Consider the following 21,539-nt stretch of genomic DNA (forward strand, 5'->3'; position numbering starts at 1 on the left):
AAATGAGTGACTTCTGGGACCTTAGGTTGTCTCTGATGTTCCAAAGAATGAGGTACTAAAATGTCCTCCTGGTAGTAATTTTCAGAGTAAGCATCATCTTCATCATCATCTTGACACTTGATGAGATCAGATGGGTGACGCGCCACACCAAAAGCTCCTTCATTATCATCATCCTCAAAGTCATCTTCTTCCTCATCTGAGTAGGATTCTAGAAGATGAGAGGGCATAAGTGGCGACATATACGAACCTTGTTGCCTCTTGTAAGATACGAGTTGAAAGGTCTTCGTTGAAAGTGGCGTACAAAAAGCCTGATTCCCAGTAATAGGCTTCACTAAAGCTGAATCCATCAGTTTTGATGGCACCGGTGACAAAAGGTGGAACTGCCAGCTGAAAAGATGTCGTCGACGGGACGTTTATAGTCGACGAGGTACACGACGAAGGAATCGTCGATGGAATTGCCGTCGACGGGACCGTCGTTGATGGGCTTGACGTCGACGGGACCGTCGTCGATGGGCTCGACGTCGATAGAGCTACCGTCAACGGGACAATCGTCGACGGGCTCGTCGTCGACAGAGCAGCGGTCGACGGGCTCGTAGTCGACGGATCCGTCGATGTCGTCGATGCTTTCTTCGTTGACGAGACAGTCGTCGATTGTGGCGTCGATGACTTAGTCAACGGGCTCTTTTTAGACGACTAAGGCTTCGTTGACAATGATGTCTTTGTCGACGAGCCGTCTACGAGAGTTCTTTTAGCCACAATACAAATCTTTGTAGACACAACAGGCGAAGTGATAGATGTAGTGGAAATCATAGCTGTAGAAGAGGAGGTTGAAGTAGAAATAGTAGTCACTGGTGAGGAGGCAGCAGAACTCTTACTCACTGTTTTCTTTGAGGAATCGGTGGTGGCTGAGGCTCCAGAGACAGAAGGTTGAGATCTCTGTGAAGAGCCTGAAGTGGAGTGGGAGGTTTTCGCATGTTTTCTCCCCTCACTTGCCTTCTCCTCTTGAGACCTTGCCCTCTTGCTAGAGGTAGAGGGTCTGTCATCATCATCCGTGGAAGAGGATTTTAGCCACAAAAGGACTCTGGCCTACCTATCCCTTAAGGTCTTAGAAGGGAAGGTGCGGCAGATCCTAAAATTTTTTGCCTCATGTTTGGGATAAAGGCAATAAATACAGTCCTTATGCTGGTCATCAACATGGACCCTCTTCTTCTCGCAGGTTCTACAAGGTCTAAACAAGGCCTTCTTGTCAGACATCCTGAAGCTCTGAAGAAAAAACTGAGTCAAGTTTGGTGAGGGAGAGGATCAGCTGGGTGTCATCTGAGTACGAGATGATGTTGAGGTTGTGTTATCGGGGGACGTGAGCGAGGGGTGCCATATAGATGTTGAACAGCTTCGGTCTAAGGGAAGAGCCCTGGGGTACGACGCAGATAATTTCGGTGGCAGTGGAGCGGAAGGGAGGGAGGCGGACGCTTTGGGTTCTGCCGTAGAGGAAGGATATGGTCCAGTCCAGGGCCTTCTCTTGGATCCCGGCGTCGGGTAGGGGTGTTTGTAGTGTGCGGTGGCAGACCGTGTCGAAGGCGGCTGACGGGTCCAGGAGGATGAGGGCTGCTGTTTCTCCAAGGTCATGGAGGATCCTGATGTCATCGGTGGCGGCCAAAGAACCCTCTTGCAGGGCCTGTGGGAGCTGCAGCGCCACCCCAACGAGGAGCAAAATGCCCAATGATGAAGCATGACTCCTTAACAGGCGTGTGAGGGCTACTCTTGAGGATTTCCCTTCCATTCAACCTTCACTCATTTTTTAAGACAGGCGATTAACAACTACTCTTCCTTTTTCTCACACTCTCCGCTGCCAAATGGGCTAGCACTTACGCATAGGTACAGTTCATCTCGGGTGATTTTTAATTCAAGAGATAGCACCTTGGATCTAGTGTTCCCTTGTTTGGTCAGGTAATACACTATTACAGTATGATCTAACGGCGTTTATGTTGAAGAACAGAAAGAAACATGTGACAGCAAGGTGGAATATTCTGAGCTCCACAAGAATTGTGTTAAAACATCTCTTTCTGTCATCACTTCTTTGAATTTGAAAACAAGCAATTTGGTCTCTCATCCTAGAAGAGAAGTGTACTTGACTTCTGTCTGGGATAGGATGCCTTGGTAGAAACAAAAACCCTTTAATAAATTGTCAACTAGCACCACAATTGGATAGACAGAAGAGCTGCTGGAGTGATAGAATTATATATTTGCACAGGAATTGGCACCACTAATCTTCTAAGGATTACTATGAGAGGTCCCATATGAAGTTTAACAATTGGGTTCAGAAAAAATGTAGATGCCATGCAGAGCAAGAGAGGCTATCTGTCTGGCTGACAGTTAGGTTATGAGCATGGGACTAGGGCATTTAAGGGGAAGATAAGACAGTGCCTGTTCTGGGGGAAACAGTTTTGCATTTGGATAATGAATAGATAGAACCAGAGTTGAAAACAGTTTGGTTTGTTTGACTTGTAACGAATATGCTACTTACCAGTATGCATCTGTTCTTGGCATGTAGGGCTGCTGACATTCATATCTGTGCATAGATCGCCGCCTAGTGTTGGGTCCGGATGATTGCACATTGTTGTCCTGGAAGAGTCTTCGAAGTATCACGAGATAGGTGGCTCCTCCCCTGGACTACAGTGCGCATGGGCATCGACTCCATCCCCAGATTGTTTTTAGCCATTGTGGCCAAGACGGAGTGAAACTCAGTGAGTGATGACCATGCTATGAGCATATAAGTATATGAATACTGCAGCTGCTACAGGCGCCGGGGAGGAGGGTGGGCGATATGAATGTCAGCAGCCCTACATGCCAAGAACAGATGCATACTGGTAAGTAGCATATTCGGTTCGAGGCATGTGGGCTGCTGAATTCATATCTGTGCATAGAATACATAGCAGTCCCTCCATTAGCGGCGGCCGCCCGTGCCAGCTGCAGCAGTTTGGAAAAGCGTTTTGAGAACAGCCTGCCCTACAGCTGCCTGCTGTTTGGAGTGCACATCAACACAGTAATGCTTAGTAAATGTGTGTGTGGTAGACCATGTGGCTGCTCTACATATGTCTTCCAAAGGAATGTTTTCAAGGAATGCCATAGAGGCCCCCAACTTTCTGTTGGAGTGGGCTCTTGGCGGAATGGTAAGAGTGCGTTTTGCTTTTAGATAGCAGATCTGGATACATTTAACGATCCACCTAGCAATACCAGCCTTGGAAATAGGGTTACCTTTGTGGTGTGGTGCAAAGGCGACAAAGAGTTGCTTAGTTCTCCTAAAATCCTTGGTCCTATCGATGTAATACATTAGGGCCCGTTTAACGTCAAGGGTATGGAGCATCCGCTCCGCCAGTGACTCAGGATTTTGAAAGAAAACAGGTAATTCGATTGTCTGGTTGATGTGAAATTGAGACACAACCTTGGGTAGAAATTTAGGGTTAGTGCGAAGCACTACCCTGTTGGAATGAATTTGAATAAATGGCTCTTGGATAGTGAGGGCTTGCAATTCACTAACCCTCCTTAGCGATGTGAATGCTATGAGGAAAGCCACTTTCCACGTCAAGAACTGAATCTCGCAAGAATGCAGTGGTTCAAAGGGAGGACCCATCAGCCTGGTAAGGACCACATTGAGGTTCCACTCAGGAGCTGGTGGAGTCCGTGGCGGAATGACTCGTTTGAGCCCTTCCAGAAAAGCCTTAATGGCAGGCACCCTGAAGAGGGAGAGGTGCTGCCTATTCTGGAGATAAGCGGCCATTGCAGATCGATGAATGCGAATGGAAGCATAGGCCAGATTACACTTGTACAGATGGAAAAGGTAACAGATGATGTTCTGAATAGAAGCATCCAGCGGGTTAATGTGGTGCTCTGCACAATAAATGACAAACCGCTTCTATTTTGCCGCATAGCATGCTCTGGTGGTGGGCTTTCTTGCCTCCCGAATGATGTCCATACAGTCGGAAGGTAAGTGCAGGTAGCCAAACTCTAGGACTTCAGGAGCCAGATCGCCAGGTTGAGCTGTTGCGGATCCGGGTGCTGAATGTCGCCAGGGCTCTGCGTCAGAAGGCTGGGTGTGAGATGTAGCCTTTGATGCGGTACCACGGACAGTTCTAGAAACGTGGTGTACCATGGTTGGCGAGCCCACGTTGGAGCAACCAGGATGAGAGTCATCGAGTGCTGCCTGAGCTTGCGTGCCACCAGCAGTATCAGAGGTGTAGGGGGAAAAGCGTACGCAAATCTGCCTGACCAGTTCATCCATATCGCATTGCCCTGAGACTGCGGGTGTTGGAACCTGGCGGCGAAGCTTTGGCATTTTGCGTTCTCCCTTGTGGCGAAGAGGTCGATCTCTGGATGACCCCACCTTCGGAAGTACGGTTGGAGAACTGATGGATGTATCTCCCACTCGTGCATTTGGTGGCTGTGCCTGCTGAGCAGGTCCGCCATCTGATTGTCCTTGCCCGGGAGGTGCTCTGCCATGAGGAAGATGTTCCTCTGAATGGCCCACTTCCACATGCTCTGAGCCAGATGAGAGAGCTGCGGAGAGTGTGTTCCTCCCTGCTTTTGAATGTAGTACATTGCCGTCATGTTGTCCGTCCGGATCAACAAGACCTTGTTGCACAGATGTACCTTGAATGCTTTTAATGCCATGAAGATTGCCATCAGTTCCAGAACATTGATGTGCATCTTCCCTTGTTGTTGCGTCCATAGTCTCTGCACAGTGTATTGGAGTACATGCGCTCCCCATCCCTGGAGAGAAGCGTCCGTCGTCAGGATGATCTGTGGCACACGCTCCTGGAACGGTCGGCCCTTGTAAAGGTTTCGTGGATTCCACCAATGCAGAGAGTTGTACGCCCGACCGCTCACCAACACTAGGTCTTTCAACTGGTTGTGAGCCTGAGTCCACTGACGTGCTAAGCACTCCTGAAGCGGACGCATATGTAGTCTCGCGTGTGGGACAATGGAGATGCAGGAGGCCATCATGCCTATCAACTGCATGAACACTCTTGCTGGAAGCGAGTGTTGAGGCCTGAATTTTTGGATCAGGGATTGAATGCTGCTGACTCACTGAATTCGGCTGTGCTGTGGCCACCAGAGTGTCTATGGTCGCACCCAGATACTGCCTTATGTGAGCAGGCTGGAGGTGGGATTTTGGGTAATTCAGTGAGAATCCCAGATCGTGCAGGAGGTGAATGGTGTGGGACACGTGGGCGGCACACCGCTGGGCTGACTTCGCTTGGATGAGCCAGTCGTCCAGATTGGGGTAGACGTGGATGTTTTGTCTCCTGAGATGTGCCGCCACCGTCGCCAGGCACTTTGTGAACACCCTGGGTGCCGTGGTGACACCGAAAAGCAAAATCCTGAATTGGTAGTGCTGGTTTTGGATGGTGAACCTGAGGTATTTCCTGTGTGAAGGATGTAGTGGAATGTCAAAGTACGCATCCTTTAGGTCTAAAGTTGTGAGAAAGTCCCCCTGCTGGAGCAGCGGAAGCACTTGCTGCAGGGTTAGCATATGGAAGTGTTCCGACAGGATGTAGAAGTTGAGGGGCCTGAGATCCAGGATGGGCCTGAGGGACCCGTCCTTCTTTGGAATCAGGAAGTACAGGGAGTAAACTCCTGTGCCTCTTTCCTGCATAGGCACGAGCTCTATTGCCCCTTCTTGCAGCATGACGTTGACCTCCTGCTGCAATAAGTGCAAGTGCTCGTCTGACATAGGACGGTGCCTTGGGGGTATGTTGGGTGGAGTGGATGTTAACTCCAGACAATAACCAAATTGGATAAGCTTTCTGACCCACCTGTCCGTGGTGATGGACTTCCACACGGGCAGGAACTGCTGGAGTCTCCCCCCGACCGGTGTTGTGTGGTCGGGGGGCAGTGACAAGGCGTCACTGTTTGCTGGCGGTAGAGGACCTGGAGCTGTTGTTGCCACGTCCTCTGCCTTTGGCGCTGTTGCCGCAATATCCACCTCGACTCTTGTTGGCATAAGTAGTCTGGGTGTTGCCCTTGCAGAATTGCGCAGACTGTGAAAGCTTACCCCTGGAGGTGCCTCTGGCATTGGAGCGACGAAAGGACCCACCCCGAAACTGCTGGGACTGCAAGGCACCCATGGATTTTGCAGTGTCAGTGTCCTTCTTCATTTTCTCTAGGGTGGTGTCAACCTACGGGCCAAACAGGTGATCTGGGTTGACCGTTTGGTTCAAGATGGTGGTTTGGATGTCTGGCTTGAAACCAGAGATTCAGAGCCAGGCATGTCTCCGAAGCATAACACTGGTGTTAATGGCTCGCGCAGCGGTGTCAGCTGCGTCCAGAGCGCACTTAATGGAAGCGTTGGAGATCAGCTTCCCCTCCTGGATTAGCATCTCAGCCCCTTCTCTGTATTGATCAGGCAGGTGTTGCAAAAGGGTCTCTAGTGTATCGTAGTGCGCCCTGTCAGAACGCGCCAGAAGCGTTTGTGTGTTTGAGATGCGCCATATGTTGGCTGCCTGTGCTGCTACCCTCTTCCCTGAAGCCTCAAAGACTTTGGATTCTTTGTCTGGGGGAGGAGCATCACCCGTAGTCTGAGAATTGGCCCTCTTCCGGGCATTCGAGACAACCAGGGAGTCCAGAGGCAACTGTCCTTTAATGTAAGTTGGATCAGTAGGCGCCGCTTTGTATTTTTTGTCAATCCTCGGGTTGATGACTCTTGCCCTGGTAGGTTCTTTGAAGACCTCAGCAGCATGCTTTAAAACACCTTTCAGCATTGGCAGAGTTTTCACAGTCTTTTCAGACACAGAAAAGGTGTCAAAGAGGAAATCCACATCCACAGGGTCAGCATGCAGCTGGACATTGTGATTGGCAGCGGCCCGTTCAATGAGGGCATTGAAAGCAGCAGAGTCTTCAGTAGGTGAAGTCTTAGCAGAGAAGAGTTGAGGGTCTTGTCCCGAATGAGGATCCCCAGGGTCACCACCAGCTGACCAGGGCTCAGTTGTATCCTCTGGGTCTGTGTAGACCGGATAGCTATATTCATCCTCCTCATCGCCCTCACCAGCATCCACATCGGAGTAAGTGGGCGAGACCTCATGAGCTTGTGGTAAAAGGGGCTCCACCAAGGCTGGAGTACCAGCAGAGTCCATTTTCTTCTTGAGGGGGATTTTGTAAGACTCCAATTGGGGTTCTGGGGTGATTTTCCTCTTCAGAAGGGAAAGCCTGCCCGTTTCGGCGTCGATGTAATGTTCTTGACGCTCCTCCTCCGAGGGTTGTCGAGGCCGCGGGCCGTGGACCACCCACGACGCCTTCGGCGCCGAAGAGACCTTCTCGGGCACGCCGGCCCCCGGCCTAGCAGCGAAAGCCTTTGGCGCCGTCTTAGGCGGCAAGGTAAAGAGGATCGGCGTGGACGCCTTAGCTGGCTTCTCCAGAGGCTTGGCAGGCGGAGTGTCCTTCGGCTCGACTGCCGCGGTGCCGTCCCTAATGCGCTGCAGGGACTCCGTGACCTTTTTCGTGAATACGGCAGATGGACGTGCCGGTTCAACGGAGTCCTTAGAGGACGGTTTTGGAGTTGAGTCCTTCGAGGTCACCTTCGGAGTCGACTCACGTGGCGCAGCACCCTTGGCCTTGTCGTGTGGAAGCGGGGCAGAGAGGACCTTCGGGTCATCGGGCCGCTTCTTCGGGTCGACGAGAGACTTCTTGGGGTCGTCGACAGCCTTCTTGTGCTCGACCCGACCCTTGTCGGCGTCGATCGTCTTCGGCGCCGATGCGCCCGTGTCGAACACCTTCACCGTAGTCTTTGACGCGGTAGCCTTAGGCTCGGCAACCTTGACTTGGCCTTTCGGCTCGACGGCCATCTTAGGTTTCTTCGGCGCCGAGGCCTCAGAAGACTTCGATCCGACCAGTGCGATGCGCACTTTCGGTTTCGATATCTGCACCTGCGCAGTATCTGGCGTCGAGACCATAGATTTCACCTTCGGTTTCGCTTTCACCGGGAGTGACTCGGTAACAATGTCCGTGGCCGGGCCCGAAGGAGGGGCCGAGGAACTCATATCGAGGTCTTGTTTAAGGCCCGAAGGCGATCCCTCGACCTGGGCCTTATAGATTGGCACGGCCCCAGAGTCAGTCTGAGGGAGCTCCTCGTCTGAGCTATCCTCCATGGCCCCGAGGGCCCCGTCGTCGTCTCCTACCTCCTTGACGACTTCTTCGCTTTCAAAAACTTCGGCCGCAGCGTCATAGTCTTCTCCGACGTCCGACGCGGGGTTTGATTCTAAGACGTCCTGGATATCTTCATCCTCGACCTCCCCAGCATCGAAAATGCCCGTAGGCGCCGGTGCAGATTGCTGGGCCTCCAGGCGCGCAGCTCGACGGAGCTTGAGTGTCTTTTTGGACCTGAATCGCGAACAGGCCATACAATTGGCCTCGTCGTGGTCCGGCGACAGACACTTGTTGCACACCGGGTGGACGTCGATGTGTGGGTACTTCGAGTTACAGACCGGACATCTTTTGAATGGACTTCGGTCCATGATGGATGGTCGATGAGTCTGGAGCGTCGACAAGGCCTTCCGCGCCGAAAGCACGCGGAAGTACAGAGCTCGTCTCGGAGCCTAAGTAGAGTTGTTAAGCCGAACGCAAGACAATACCGACGTAAGACTAAAGACCTTTTGGTCTCAAGGAAAGTTTTTCTATTGATTCCGACAAGAGGGAACTAAAGACATCCGAACCCAATGGCGGAAAAAAACAATCTGGGAATGGAGTCGATGCCCATGCGCACTGTAGTCCAGGGGAGGAGCCAACTATCTCGTGATACTTCGAAGACTCTTCCAGGACAACAATGTGCAATCATCCGGACCCAACACTAGGCGGCGATCTATGCACAGATATGAATTCAGCAGCCCACATGCCTCGAACCTAAAGGCTACAGAGAGTATAAAGAGTCAGCTGTAATTGATATGGAGCCACCTGGGGAATGGATACCATGATTGGCCAACAGTCAATTTAAGGATACACATATATCCTTGCCTTCAAATGTGCTACCACCAGAACATATTTAAATCCTGAAAGATGTTAGGGTTAATTTTTCTAAATAGCAGATTCTGTACTGAGAGTGATCAATGCCCTCTATGAATCTCAGGAACTCACACTAATTGCTGCAATTGGTAAGTCCAAGTATAAGTCATGGTGGTCCATGGCAAGCATCCACTCTTCTCGATGTAGCACAGGATAGATTTGGAGGAAAGATAAAATTCAGAACTTCAACTTTCCATTACATAGCTTTATGAGACCTGTAAAGTGAACAGGAACAAATCCAATTTCTTTCTTGGCGATTGGGGACCCATATTTCGCTGCATGCTATTGCAGCAAGAGGTTGATCACACCTGCATATAAATAGCCACTTTTCAAATGTTGGTACAATATAAATATAATGAGGAAAAAAATGTTTCCAAAAATTTAAAATGGCACGTTTCTACACATTATATGGGGTTGTTTACTACTTGCAGAATATTGGTGGTGGATTTAAGTCAGATAGTAACATTGGTGAATCATCAAGTGGTGCTAGATCCAAAAGTTCTAATCCTAGGGGTGATTGACACCTTAAATGGTACAACTAGTTATTAGATTTGAGCGGACATCAGCCTTGTGGTGGCAAAGTGGGATATCGCTAAGTGCTGGATGAGCAGTACCCTCTGCTCCACCCCAAACTGGATGACTGGCAAATGGGTAACGACAGAGAAGACTATTTATAGGGCAATAGGATGTCCACAAACATTTCCAAATAATTGGGAGTCATGGATCAAGATGCAAGATTTGGGTGGGCAATGTTGATGAATATATTTAGCCATCTCATTAATGAATAAATAATGCATCTTTACATGTGGCTAAGAGGGTGGGAAATCTGCTGCAAAGCTGGGATTTGTGCCTTGGATGTAGTCACAATTATTCACTTTAGTTCTGTCCTGCTGCATATAGGACATATTTTATTGGTTTTCAAAAAAACAATACAGGTAAGTTCTAAAAAGAAAATGTTTTAAAAAAAACACACACACACACAATGTATCAAAATACCTGTTAATCATGTCATCCAACTTGGCCAAGTCAGTGTGAGGAAATGCAGGCTCCTCATCCTCAAGCTGTGGTGGAGCATCCCCCTGACCCTGCTCATCAGGGGGACTAACAGGTGAATTTTCATTTGAAGAATCAGGTGAGGAAGTCTAAAAGAGTCATATACAAAAAGATTACCAATAAAACAGTCCAATATACCGCTGCAATAAATGTAATGAAAATACAATTAAACAAGCATTTGCAATGCAATAGGTCTCGCATTAGGAACGTGTGAGCTATTGGAATTGTTAATAGATTTTTATGTATATGTCATTTTAGAAAATAGATAAATTAATAGCATAGGCATTTATAATGACAATAGCTTAAACTTTTGCATATGTGACAGGTATGTGGAGTGTATGTATGTTTTTTAGAATACAGTAAATCTGTGATGTGTAATTATGTGGTACAGAGTGGCTTTATGTTGAGTGCATGTATGTTGCATTGAGTAGAGTGCATATGTGGAGTGTACTTTTGTGATACCCAGTGGTATTATTGTGATAGTATTGATGTTTTATTGAGTAGAGTGTAATAATGTGGCTTGTAAGTGTGTGGCACTCAGTGGTATTAGGGGTGTATTTACGTTTTTTTAGTAGAGTCTAAATATGTGGTATGTAATTATGTGGCACTGAGTGTTAATATGTGGAGTGCATTTATGTTGCATTGATTGAAGTGCAATTATGTAGCATATAATTATGTGGCACTGAGTGGTATTGCGTGGAGTGTGTGTTGGATTCAGTAGAGTAATTATGTGGCATATAATAATGTGGCATTGAGTGGTATTTGGAGTGTATGTTGCATTGAGTGTAGTGTAATTATGTAGCATATAAATATGTTGCACTGAGTGGTATTGTGTGGAGTGTGTTGTATTTAGTAGTATATAATTATGTGGAGTGTAATTATGTGGCACTGAGTGTTATTTGGTGTGCATGGGGCATTGAGTGCAATGGTATGATGTAGCATATAATTATGTGACACTGTGTGGTATGATGTGGAGTGTATTTATGTTGCATTGAGTTGTGGGTAAACCGGAGGTGCGTAAATATGTGGCACTGAGTGGTATTATTTGTAGTGTATGTTGGATTGAGGCAGTGTAATTATGCATTATATCAGTATGTTGCATTGAGTGGTATTGTGTGGAGTGTATGTTGCATTCAGTAGACTAAATATGTGGTATGTAATTATGTGGTACTGAGTGGTATTTGGAGTGCATGTTGCATTGAGTGCAGTCATATGATGTAGCATATAATTTTGTGGAACTGTGTGATTATATGTAGTGCATTTATGTTGAATTGAGTAGAGTGTAAGTATGAGGCGTGTAATTGTATGGCACGGAGTGTTATTATGTGCTTTCAAACCGTTATGTACAAAAGATGCATATGTATGCATATATGTATACATGCATTTATATTTGTATTTATATTGTTATATATATATATATATATATATATGTACACCGCAGTGTGAGACACTGCTGTGTGTGTGGGTGTGTGTGTGTGTGAGGCAGCGCAGTGTGTGTGTGTGTGTGTGAGGCAGCGCAGTGTGTGCGTGTGTGTGTGAGGCAGCGCAGTGTGTGCGTGTGTGTGTGTGTGTGAGGCAGCGCGTGTGTGTGTGAGGCAGCGCAGTGTGTGTGAGGCAGCGCAGACTGTGTGTGTGAGGCAGCGCAGACTGTGTGTGTGAGGCAGCGCAGACTGTGTGTGAGGCAGCGCAGTAGGTGTGTGTGAGGCAGCGCAGTAGGTGTGTGTGAGGCAGCGCAGTGTGTGTGAGGCAGCGCAGTGTGTCTGTGAGGCAGCGCAGTGTGTCTGTGAGGCAGCGCAGTGTGTCTGTGAGGCAGCGCAGTGTGTCTGTGAGGCAGCGCAGTGTGTCTGTGAGGCAGCGCAGTGTGTCTGTGAGGCAGCGCAGTGTGTCTGTGAGGCAGCGCAGTGTGTCTGTGAGGCAGCGCAGTGTGTCTGTGAGGCAGCGCAGTGTGTCTGTGAGGCAGCGCAGTGTGTCTGTGAGGCAGCGCAGTGTGTCTGTGAGGCAGCGCAGTGTGTCTGTGAGGCAGCGCAGTGTGTCTGTGAGGCAGCGCAGTGTGTCTGTGAGGCAGCGCAGTGTGTCTGTGAGGCAGCGCAGTGTGTCTGTGAGGCAGCGCAGTGTGTCTGTGAGGCAGCGCAGTGTGTCTGTGAGGCAGCGCAGTGTGTCTGTGAGGCAGCGCAGTGTGTCTGTGAGGCAGCGCAGTGTGTCTGTGAGGCAGCGCAGTGTGTCTGTGAGGCAGCGCAGTGTGTCTGTGAGGCAGCGCAGTGTGTCTGTGAGGCAGCGCAGTGTGTCTGTGAGGCAGCGCAGTGTGTCTGTGAGGCAGCGCAGTGTGTCTGTGAGGCAGCGCAGTGTGTCTGTGAGGCAGCGCAGTGTGTCTGTGAGGCAGCGCAGTGTGTCTGTGAGGCAGCGCAGTGTGTCTGTGAGGCAGCGCAGTGTGTCTGTGAGGCAGCGCAGTGTGTCTGTGAGGCAGCGCAGTGTGTCTGTGAGGCAGCGCAGTGTGTCTGTGAGGCAGCGCAGTGTGTCTGTGAGGCAGCGCAGTGTGTCTGTGAGGCAGCGCAGTGTGTCTGTGAGGCAGCGCAGTGTGTCTGTGAGGCAGCGCAGTGTGTCTGTGAGGCAGCGCAGTGTGTCTGTGAGGCAGCGCAGTGTGTCTGAGGCAGCGCAGTGTGTCTGAGGCAGCGCAGTGTGTCTGAGGCAGCGCAGTGTGTCTGTGAGGCAGCGCAGTGTGTCTGTGAGGCAGCGCAGTGTGTCTGTGAGGCAGCGCAGTGTGTCTGTGAGGCAGCGCAGTGTGTCTGTGAGGCAGCGCAGTGTGTCTGTGAGGCAGCGCAGTGTGTCTGTGAGGCAGCGCAGTGTGTCTGTGAGGCAGCGCAGTGTGTCTGTGAGGCAGCGCAGTGTGTCTGTGAGGCAGCGCAGTGTGTCTGTGAGGCAGCGCAGTGTGTCTGTGAGGCAGCGCAGTGTGTCTGTGAGGCAGCGCAGTGTGTCTGTGAGGCAGCGCAGTGTGTCTGTGAGGCAGCGCAGTGTGTCTGTGAGGCAGCGCAGTGTGTCTGTGAGGCAGCGCAGTGTGTCTGTGAGGCAGCGCAGTGTGTCTGTGAGGCAGCGCAGTGTGTCTGTGAGGCAGCGCAGTGTGTCTGTGAGGCAGCGCAGTGTGTCTGTGAGGCAGCGCAGTGTGTCTGTGAGGCAGCGCAGTGTGTCTGTGAGGCAGCGCAGTGTGTCTGTGAGGCAGCGCAGTGTGTCTGTGAGGCAGCGCAGTGTGTCTGTGAGGCAGCGCAGTGTGTCTGTGAGGCAGCGCAGTGTGTCTGTGAGGCAGCGCAGTGTGTCTGTGAGGCAGCGCAGTGTGTCTGTGAGGCAGCGCAGTGTGTCTGTGAGGCAGCGCAGTGTGTCTGAGGCAGCGCAGTGTGTCTGAGGCAGCGCAGTGTGTCTGTGAGGCAGCGCAGTGTGTCTGTGAGGCAGCGCAGTGTGTCTGAGGCAGCGCAGTGTGTCTGTGAGGCAGCGCAGTGTGTCTGTGAGGCAGCGCAGTGTGTCTGTGAGGCAGCGCAGTGTGTCTGTGAGGCAGCGCAGTGTGTCTGTGAGGCAGCGCAGTGTGTCTGTGAGGCAGCGCAGTGTGTCTGTGAGGCAGCGCAGTGTGTCTGTGAGGCAGCGCAGTGTGTCTGTGAGGCAGCGCAGTGTGTCTGTGAGGCAGCGCAGTGTGTCTGTGAGGCAGCGCAGTGTGTCTGTGAGGCAGCGCAGTGTGTCTGTGAGGCAGCGCAGTGTGTCTGTGAGGCAGCGCAGTGTGTCTGTGAGGCAGCGCAGTGTGTCTGTGAGGCAGCGCAGTGTGTCTGTGAGGCAGCGCAGTGTGTCTGTGAGGCAGCGCAGTGTGTGTGTGAGGCAGCGCAGTGTGTGTGTGAGGCAGCGCAGTGTGCGTGTGAGGCAGCGCAGTGTGCGTGTGTGTGAGGCAGCGCAGTGTGTGTGTGTGTGAGGCAGCGCAGTGTGTGTGTGAGGCAGCGCGTGTGTGTGTGTGTGAGGCAGCGCAGTGTGTGTGTGAGGCAGCACAGTGTGTGTGTGAGGCAGCGCAGTGTGTGTGTGAGGCAGCGCAGTGTGTGTGTGAGGCAGCGCAGTGTGTGAGTGAGGCAGCGCAGTGTGTGAGTGAGGCAGCGCAGTGTGTGAGGCAGCGCAGTAGGTGTGTGAGGCAGCGCAGTAGGTGTGTGAGGCAGCGCAGTAGGTGTGTGAGGCAGCGCAGTAGGTGTGTGAGGCAGCGCAGTAGGTGTGTGAGGCAGCGCAGTAGGTGTGTGAGGCAGCGCAGAAGGTGTGTGAGGCAGCGCAGTAGGTGTGTGAGGCAGCGCAGTAGGTGTGTGTGAGGCAGCGCAGTAGGTGTGTGTGAGGCAGCGCAGTAGGTGTGTGTGAGGCAGCGCAGTAGGTGTGTGTGAGGCAGCGCAGTAGGTGTGTGTGAGGCAGCGCAGTAGGTGTGTGTGAGGCAGCGCAGTAGGTGTGTGTGAGGCAGCGCAGTGTGTGTGTGTGAGGCAGCGCAGTGTGTGTGTGTGAGGCAGCGCAGTGTGTGTGTGTGAGGCAGCGCAGTGTGTGTGTGTGAGGCAGCGCAGTGTGTGTGTGCGTGAGGCAGCGCAGTGTGTGTGCGCGTGATGCAGGGCAGTGTGCGCGTGATGCAGGGCAGGGTGCGCGTGATGCAGGGCAGGGTGCAAGTGATGCAGGGCAGGGTGCGCGTGATGCAGGGCAGGGTGCGCGTGATGCAGGGCAGGGTGCGCGTGATGCAGGGCAGGGTGCGCGTGATGCAGGGCAGGGTGCGCGTGATGCAGGGCAGGGTGCGCGTGATGCAGGGCAGTGCGCGCGTGATGCAGGGCAGGGTGCGCGTGATGCAGGGCAGGGTGCGCGTGATGCAGGGCAGGGTGCGCGTGATGCAGGGCAGGGTGCGCGTGATGCAGGGCAGGGTGCGCGTGATGCAGGGCAGGGTGCGCGTGATGCAGGGCAGGGTGCGCGTGATGCAGGGCAGGGTGCGCGTGATGCAGGGCAGGGTGCGCGTGATGCAGGGCAGGGTGCGCGTGATGCAGGGCAGGGTGCGCGTGATGCAGGGCAGAGGGCGCGTGATGCAGTGTGTGAGGCAGTGCAGTGTGTGTCTCAGTGCAGTTTGTAACAGAGCAGTGTGTGTGTGTGTGAGGTAGAGCAGTGTGTGTGTAAGGAAGTGAAGTGTGTGTCTCACAGTGTGAGGCACTCGCAGTTTGTGTGTAACAGTGCAGTGTCTGTGTGACAGTACAGTGCGAGTGACACACAGCCTTCTGCCCCCTACAGCAGGTTATTGTAACGACTTACGTTGTAATGGTATGCGATGTAACAATGCGGTCGTTGTAATGACCGCGTTGTAGTGGCATGTGTTGTATCGGCTTCATTGTAAACGAGGTTTACCCTCAAAAGGTATCATACTAAGAGGTTTAAGAATTATCATACCTGAGAGCTTGAGACGACAAGTTAATGAATTGGCACACAAATTATATTGTGGAATTGTAACAACCAAGAGAGCCCTCGGAGACAGAGTCTAGTTTCCTCGCCTTGACAAACGAGTCGATAAGGAACTGATAGCATGTCACCTGTGTAACTGCTTGTCTTCCAAGGCAACACAGCATGAGCTAAATACGTCTGACCTCACTAAACAAGCGTAGGAGAAGATTTCAGTTAATTTCTTTTCACCATTGAGCAATGGCCATCATTATTGATGAGTACACATGTTTTCCATTAGTAGAAGATTTATCATCCACCACCTATGACACTCATTGAAAGGCTGGATGATATTTTTGCAGCGTGGGGTACTCCCTCTATACTCAAATCTGACAATGGTCTGCCCTTCACTGCCTGAGAGTTTAAGGACTTTGTTGTTCGCATGAAAGTCAAGCACCATAAAAAAGCACACCTTTGGTAACAGGCAAATTGAACTGTTGAACGGTTTGTGGGCACCCTGAAGCAAGTGGTTCAGCGCGCTGACCTTGTAAGAATCGATCTCAAGTCAGCTTTGTGTCCACCCCTTCGAGCCTATCGGTCATCTCTCCCGTCAACAACTGGTAAAAGCCCTACAACCTTGCTGCTTGAGAGAGAAATTGGGACAAAGCTACCACTGATGAGATTTGTGTCATGGACATTTCTCGCTAGAGAAAGATAAAGGCCTATGCAGATAAGCACAGATGGGCTAGTGACACTGTTTTCAAAGAATGAGACAGTCATAGTCAAGCAAAAACGGAAAAGCTAGACTGATGCTCCGTTTGATGCTGATCCATTGAGCGATGTGGCCAGTATGGGACATATTCTGACTGCTCAACATCTCAGAAAGTTCATTATGGACAGACTCGTCCCATTTCAAACATCTGCCTCGATGTTCATGGGCTCTAGACCTGATGTGTGACAAAAGTCCACCTCAGTGTCCAAGACAAGCATCTGAATCTACAGCCACCATGCCAGATGACACTTCAACTCCTTCACGTTGTACATCTCGAACTGGAAGATTGGTGCAAGCATCTCGACAACTCACTGAGGAACTTTAATGTAGATATGAAGTCCGCAATTTTAATTTTTTTTATTTAACAAAGGGGAGATTTAGTGGTCATGGGCAGTAGGACCCTTGTGGTCCTAGTCACACTCCTTACAAAGTTGCGTAATTATTTGGAAGGTATGTGGGAGTGTCTGGGAAATAAAATCTATGACGTAGTATGGTCATTTAATGGTTACATGCTGAAGAATAAAGATGTGTATTACAGATCTCCATGTGTGGTGGAGTCTTTGCATGCTCCAGAGCTGGGCTGGATGCTACAGCGAACACAACTGTTTGTTTTTAATGTTTTGCTTTTTTGACCGAGAATGCTTAGTAATCCATGGTTCGAACTACTCAACCATAAACTTGTAGCATTAAATACCAGAGTAATGGGGGGGCGTGGCTACGAGCCGACTGAGATGGCAGCGTAGTGCAGGAGCTCTGAGACCGAAGCGGCTCTTACTGCATTAATCCGTCTGCCCATCCGGCTTATTGCACCTTCTGAAGCCGGGCTGGAGTGTCGAGACTGAGAGGCACTGTCCGACCCTGTCCTGGGCGAAATCGAGTGACACCAGCCGAAGGTAGACCGAGGAGTCGAGGCGGGCCCTGCCGTGTAACCAGACACCGTCCTGCCGCTGAGCTGCGAGCCGACCGGAAGTGCTCTGTGGTCGGGAGCTTCACCGGAAGGTGCCGCTGATAGACTGCGGACCGCATCGACGACCAGCCTGCATGGGAACAGAGGTGGGCCAGTTCCGGACAACCAATCACCCATCGGCGCTGCCGCCCATGAGAGGGAGGAATTCGGAGCCCCAGCGACGGAGCGCCTGCTAAGCTCGGCGCGCCCCGGGACCGTGAGGGCTTGCGGGCTGCTGTGCTGGCAGGGCGCGACGCCTGCTCCCACCTCTCCCTGGAAGCGAGCATATTTATCTGCCTGGGGCAGGGGCGCAGGCGCTGTGCGGAGAGAGACCTGCGCAGCGTTTGCCGAGACCGACGCTACCGCACCTGTTCCAGCGCTGAAGGCGCCAGAGATACCCCACACACGGAAGACGCACGATAGACCTTGAAAATACACTCATTACTCCGTTAAGCAGCTGAGTCTAAATAAGGACGCCGGGAGTCTGAGAGTGTGCATGGCTGGGCTTAAGGTGAGCGGTGAGAGTGAGTAGCGATACCGCCTGGAAGGCGGACAGTGAGTACTGGCAGGCGACCGGAAGTGTGGGGACCTGTGGATTTAGCACGGAGGTGGTGGTGGAGCCATTAATTCACTGCTCCTTACTCACATACGCCATTAAATTGATTCACCTTGTGGCGGAAAAGGGGCCCTGGAAGGCAACGCCATTTTTGATACCGCTTCCCCACAGCCCAGAACGATGACACATAGACATACTGCGAAACGGAAGCGCAGGTGCAATAACGAGACAACAGCCAAACGTAATAGCGGGAAGGGGACCAAGGAATACCACGGCACAATCAAAACTGGAGAAATACGCCTTCGATAAAACCGCCACGCAGCACCCGGAGGGTCGTCCGTCCACGGGCAAAAGTCCAGAGGGAGATGGCAACAAAAAAGTGACATTAGAGGATCTAATGAAAATGCTCTCCAGCGTCCAGGCGACAGTGGGATCTATCTCAACGGACGTTGGCCTACTGAGGGCGGATCTCCACAAGATGACGGAGCGTGTGGCACAGGTGTAAGTGGTCACCAAATCCTTAGTGGAAGACACTTCGGAACTACAGCTCGCTGCGGAGCACATGGAAGCGGTCACCAGAAAGCTACAGGAACGACTGGACGATCAGGAAGGACGCTCACGGAGGAATAACGTCCAAATTCTAGGCATTCCGGAGTCGGAAGGCAAGCAAACGATGGATCTATATGTGAAAGACTTAATTAAGATGAAATTGCAACCGAAGGGCCTCTCCCATTTCTTTTCTGTCGAAAGAGCGCATAGAGTCCCCGGGGGAGCACCGAAACCGGGGGCACCGCCGCGACCAGTGCTGGCTAGACTCTTTAATTTCTGTGATAGGGATGCCATACTTCAAACAGCCAGGATCTCTGCACCTGAATTCTGAATTCCACTATTGCCTTCTTCCCGGACTATACAGCTGAGATGGCCCGGCGACAGAAGACTTTTACCAACATCAAAAAAGCTTTGCGGGTCAAAGAGTTACCCTACTCCATGCTTTTCCCGGCGAGACAGAGTCGTGGATAATCACAAAGCATGGTTCTTCGACACCCCAGAGGCGGCAAGAGAATGGCTGGATGGTTGGAGGCGTGTTGAGGCTCCTCGGCGAATTGGCAGGGGTCAACGCGACCAAAAGACAGCTACTCAGACGAATCACCAGGCATCACAAGGACATAGCCAGGACCTATTTGCTGAATCAGGTCTGGAGGAAGGAGAACAACCGGAGGAGTAAACGCCAGAAGACACGGCCACTGATCGAAACTTCTTCAGAAAACTGACTATGAGACCCTTGGAATCCACTCGGTGTTAGGCTGATGAGGTCACATGGAGCTGCATTAGAGGTCACAGAGCTACTTACCCCTTGCAAGCAAGTACTATGGGTTGGGACTACGCGCTCTGCTAAGTTGGGGAGGCGGGCGGTTTCAGGCCTGTGCAGCAGGGAGGCAGGGAGGGAGGGTTTGGGGGAGGGACTGTTTGAATGTTTTAGTTATTGTATTATGCGGCAAAACACTACATGTTCTAAACAACACGAAGGGGACAAGTTCTTTGGTAAAGGTGCTCTGCGGGACCCGTCCCCTATTGACTTGTACGAGACCACACACACAGCTACATGGCGGCACACGTGACGGATACACCTGAGAATCGTACACCACATTCCTCCCACGCATCGACCTTAACAGTCCTAACATGGAATGTCAGAGGATTGGGCGATAAGGTGAAGCAGGCCTAGTGCTACAATACCTGAAACGCTGTAACCCAGAGATAGTGCTATTGCAGGAAACTCACCTTGTAGGCTCGGCCTCGAAGGCGATGGATAGATGGGGGTATAAATTCATTGCGCATGCGGACTTCTCCTCCGGCTCTAGAGGGACGGGGATACTTATACGAAAGAACTTTCAGATGGTGTGTCAACAGACAAAAATAGATAATCAGGGCCGCTTTGCAGCTGGGACGGTACAGTGGGAGGGCCAACTTTTCAACTTTGTATCCGTGTATGTCCCTCCTGGCCTGCATGCCACAGCACACACTGCCCTTGCGACCTTTCTACTGTCATTACCGACGGCGACGCTAGTAATAGGGGGCGACTTTAATGATGTTCTAGATCATGAGATTGATAGACACCCACATACCACAACGGTGCGGGGCGGCAGGCGACTCGCCGGACTATTGGATGCCCTGGGTCTAACAGACTGCTGGCGACACAAACATTCTTACGATAAACAATACACTTATTACTCAGCAACACATAACTGTTTCTCACAAATAGATTACATTTTAATGTCCGGAGATGGGCTGCACGGCGTTGAGGAGGTGGACATCGGTCCTAGAGGAATCGCAGATCACTCTCCGCTGCGACTCACATACACAAATCACCGTTCCCGTAGAAGCCGTATTTTTCCTATTCATGCGCGCTATCTGCAGAGCGCCCCTTTGAGGAAAACCCTTTCCAATACTGCTAAACACTACTTTCAGGAGAACTCGGGCTCCGTAGGCTCCCATTGTACCCTATGGGAAGCATATAAAACGGTCACACGTGGGCAGGCAATTGCATCCATTGTCGCTCATAAGCGAACTCAGCATCAAGAACTTAGCGCCCTTGAAGACGCTCTTAAAGTAGCAATCACTGACCAAGAGACTCACCCGTCCCCGGGAGCTGCTCAGACAGTCCGACTGCGGCACATTGAATGGATGACATATCAAAAGGAAATGGTACAGACCATAATTCAGGCCTCCCGTCATAGGATTTACGAGTTGGGCGACAAGGCTGGAAAGATGCTGGCTTGGCTCGACAAAAAAGAAAAAGCAGGCAGGGTCATTGCACAACTGACACTACCTGAGGGACATTCGACCTCGGAGCCATAGTCGAACTGCTGGCTGATCATTTTGAGACAAAATATGCCCCCCAGGCGACATACTCGACAGAAGAGGCTTATGACTGGCTATTCGATATGTAATGCACCCACCCCCCCTCAAGAGCCTTGAGACCCTCTGGGCGAGTAGTGCGCTATACAAATTCCTGAACTTGAACATGACTATATCAAAGATCTGACAATCCCCTGCCTCTCACCCGAGGCAGCACTTTTGCTTGAGGCGGACGTCACCGTGGAGGAGGTACGGGAAGCGACCGACGCACTAGCGTCCGGCAAGGCTCTGGGTCCCAATGGACTCCCAGTAGAACTGTATAAGCAAACAGCTCAGATAACAGCCCCCCATCTCCTCAAAATGTTTGTGGACAGCCTTGAAGTAGGAGAACTCCCTAAAGATCAACGCCTTGCCACAATCATCCCGATCCATAAACCTGGTGAAGCCCCGGAGGCGTGCACTTCTTACCGCCCCATCTCCTTACTGAATGCTGAACCAAATATCCTTGCCAAATTACTATCACAGCGTTTGGCCCCCCATCTGGCCACTCTGGTACACCCGGATCAGTCTGGCTTTATGCCAAATCGTAATACCTCGCATAATCTGCGCCATCTACAGGCGGTGATGGCTCGCCGGGAGTACATACAGGAGCCGGAGGTACTTCTCTCTCTTGATGCCATTATGGCGTTCGACACTGTGGAATGGCCTTCTCTATTTGCGGTGCATCTTCACATGGGCTTCGGCCCCAAGTTTTGCGCGTAGGTCCGCCTGCTTTACACCAGGCCCCTAGCCCAGATAGCAGCTAATGGTCACATCTCCAGAGATTTCCCGCTCGGTCGTTAGACGAGGCAGGGCTGCCCGTTACCCCCCTTACTGTTCACGCTAGTCCTTGA

General features: G+C 51.4%; 1 protein-coding gene across 4 annotated transcripts in view; it reads right to left on the reverse strand.

Annotated features, from left to right (window-relative positions):
• The window catches only part of USP9X (ubiquitin specific peptidase 9 X-linked), a 1,749,911-nt gene that overhangs the window by 1,644,027 nt on the left and 84,345 nt on the right, over nt 1-21,539 (reverse strand). For all 4 annotated transcript variants that reach the window (XM_086934127.1, XM_086934125.1, XM_086934124.1 and 1 more), the window contains one exon: nt 10,048-10,193. In XM_086934127.1, coding sequence (XP_086790253.1) covers nt 10,048-10,193 — 146 coding nt within the window. The remainder of the gene's footprint in view (nt 1-10,047; nt 10,194-21,539) is intronic.

The sequence above is a fragment of the Lissotriton vulgaris genome, chromosome 8 (genome assembly GCF_964263255.1).
Source record: "Lissotriton vulgaris chromosome 8, aLisVul1.2, whole genome shotgun sequence".
NCBI lineage: Eukaryota > Metazoa > Chordata > Amphibia > Caudata > Salamandridae > Lissotriton > Lissotriton vulgaris.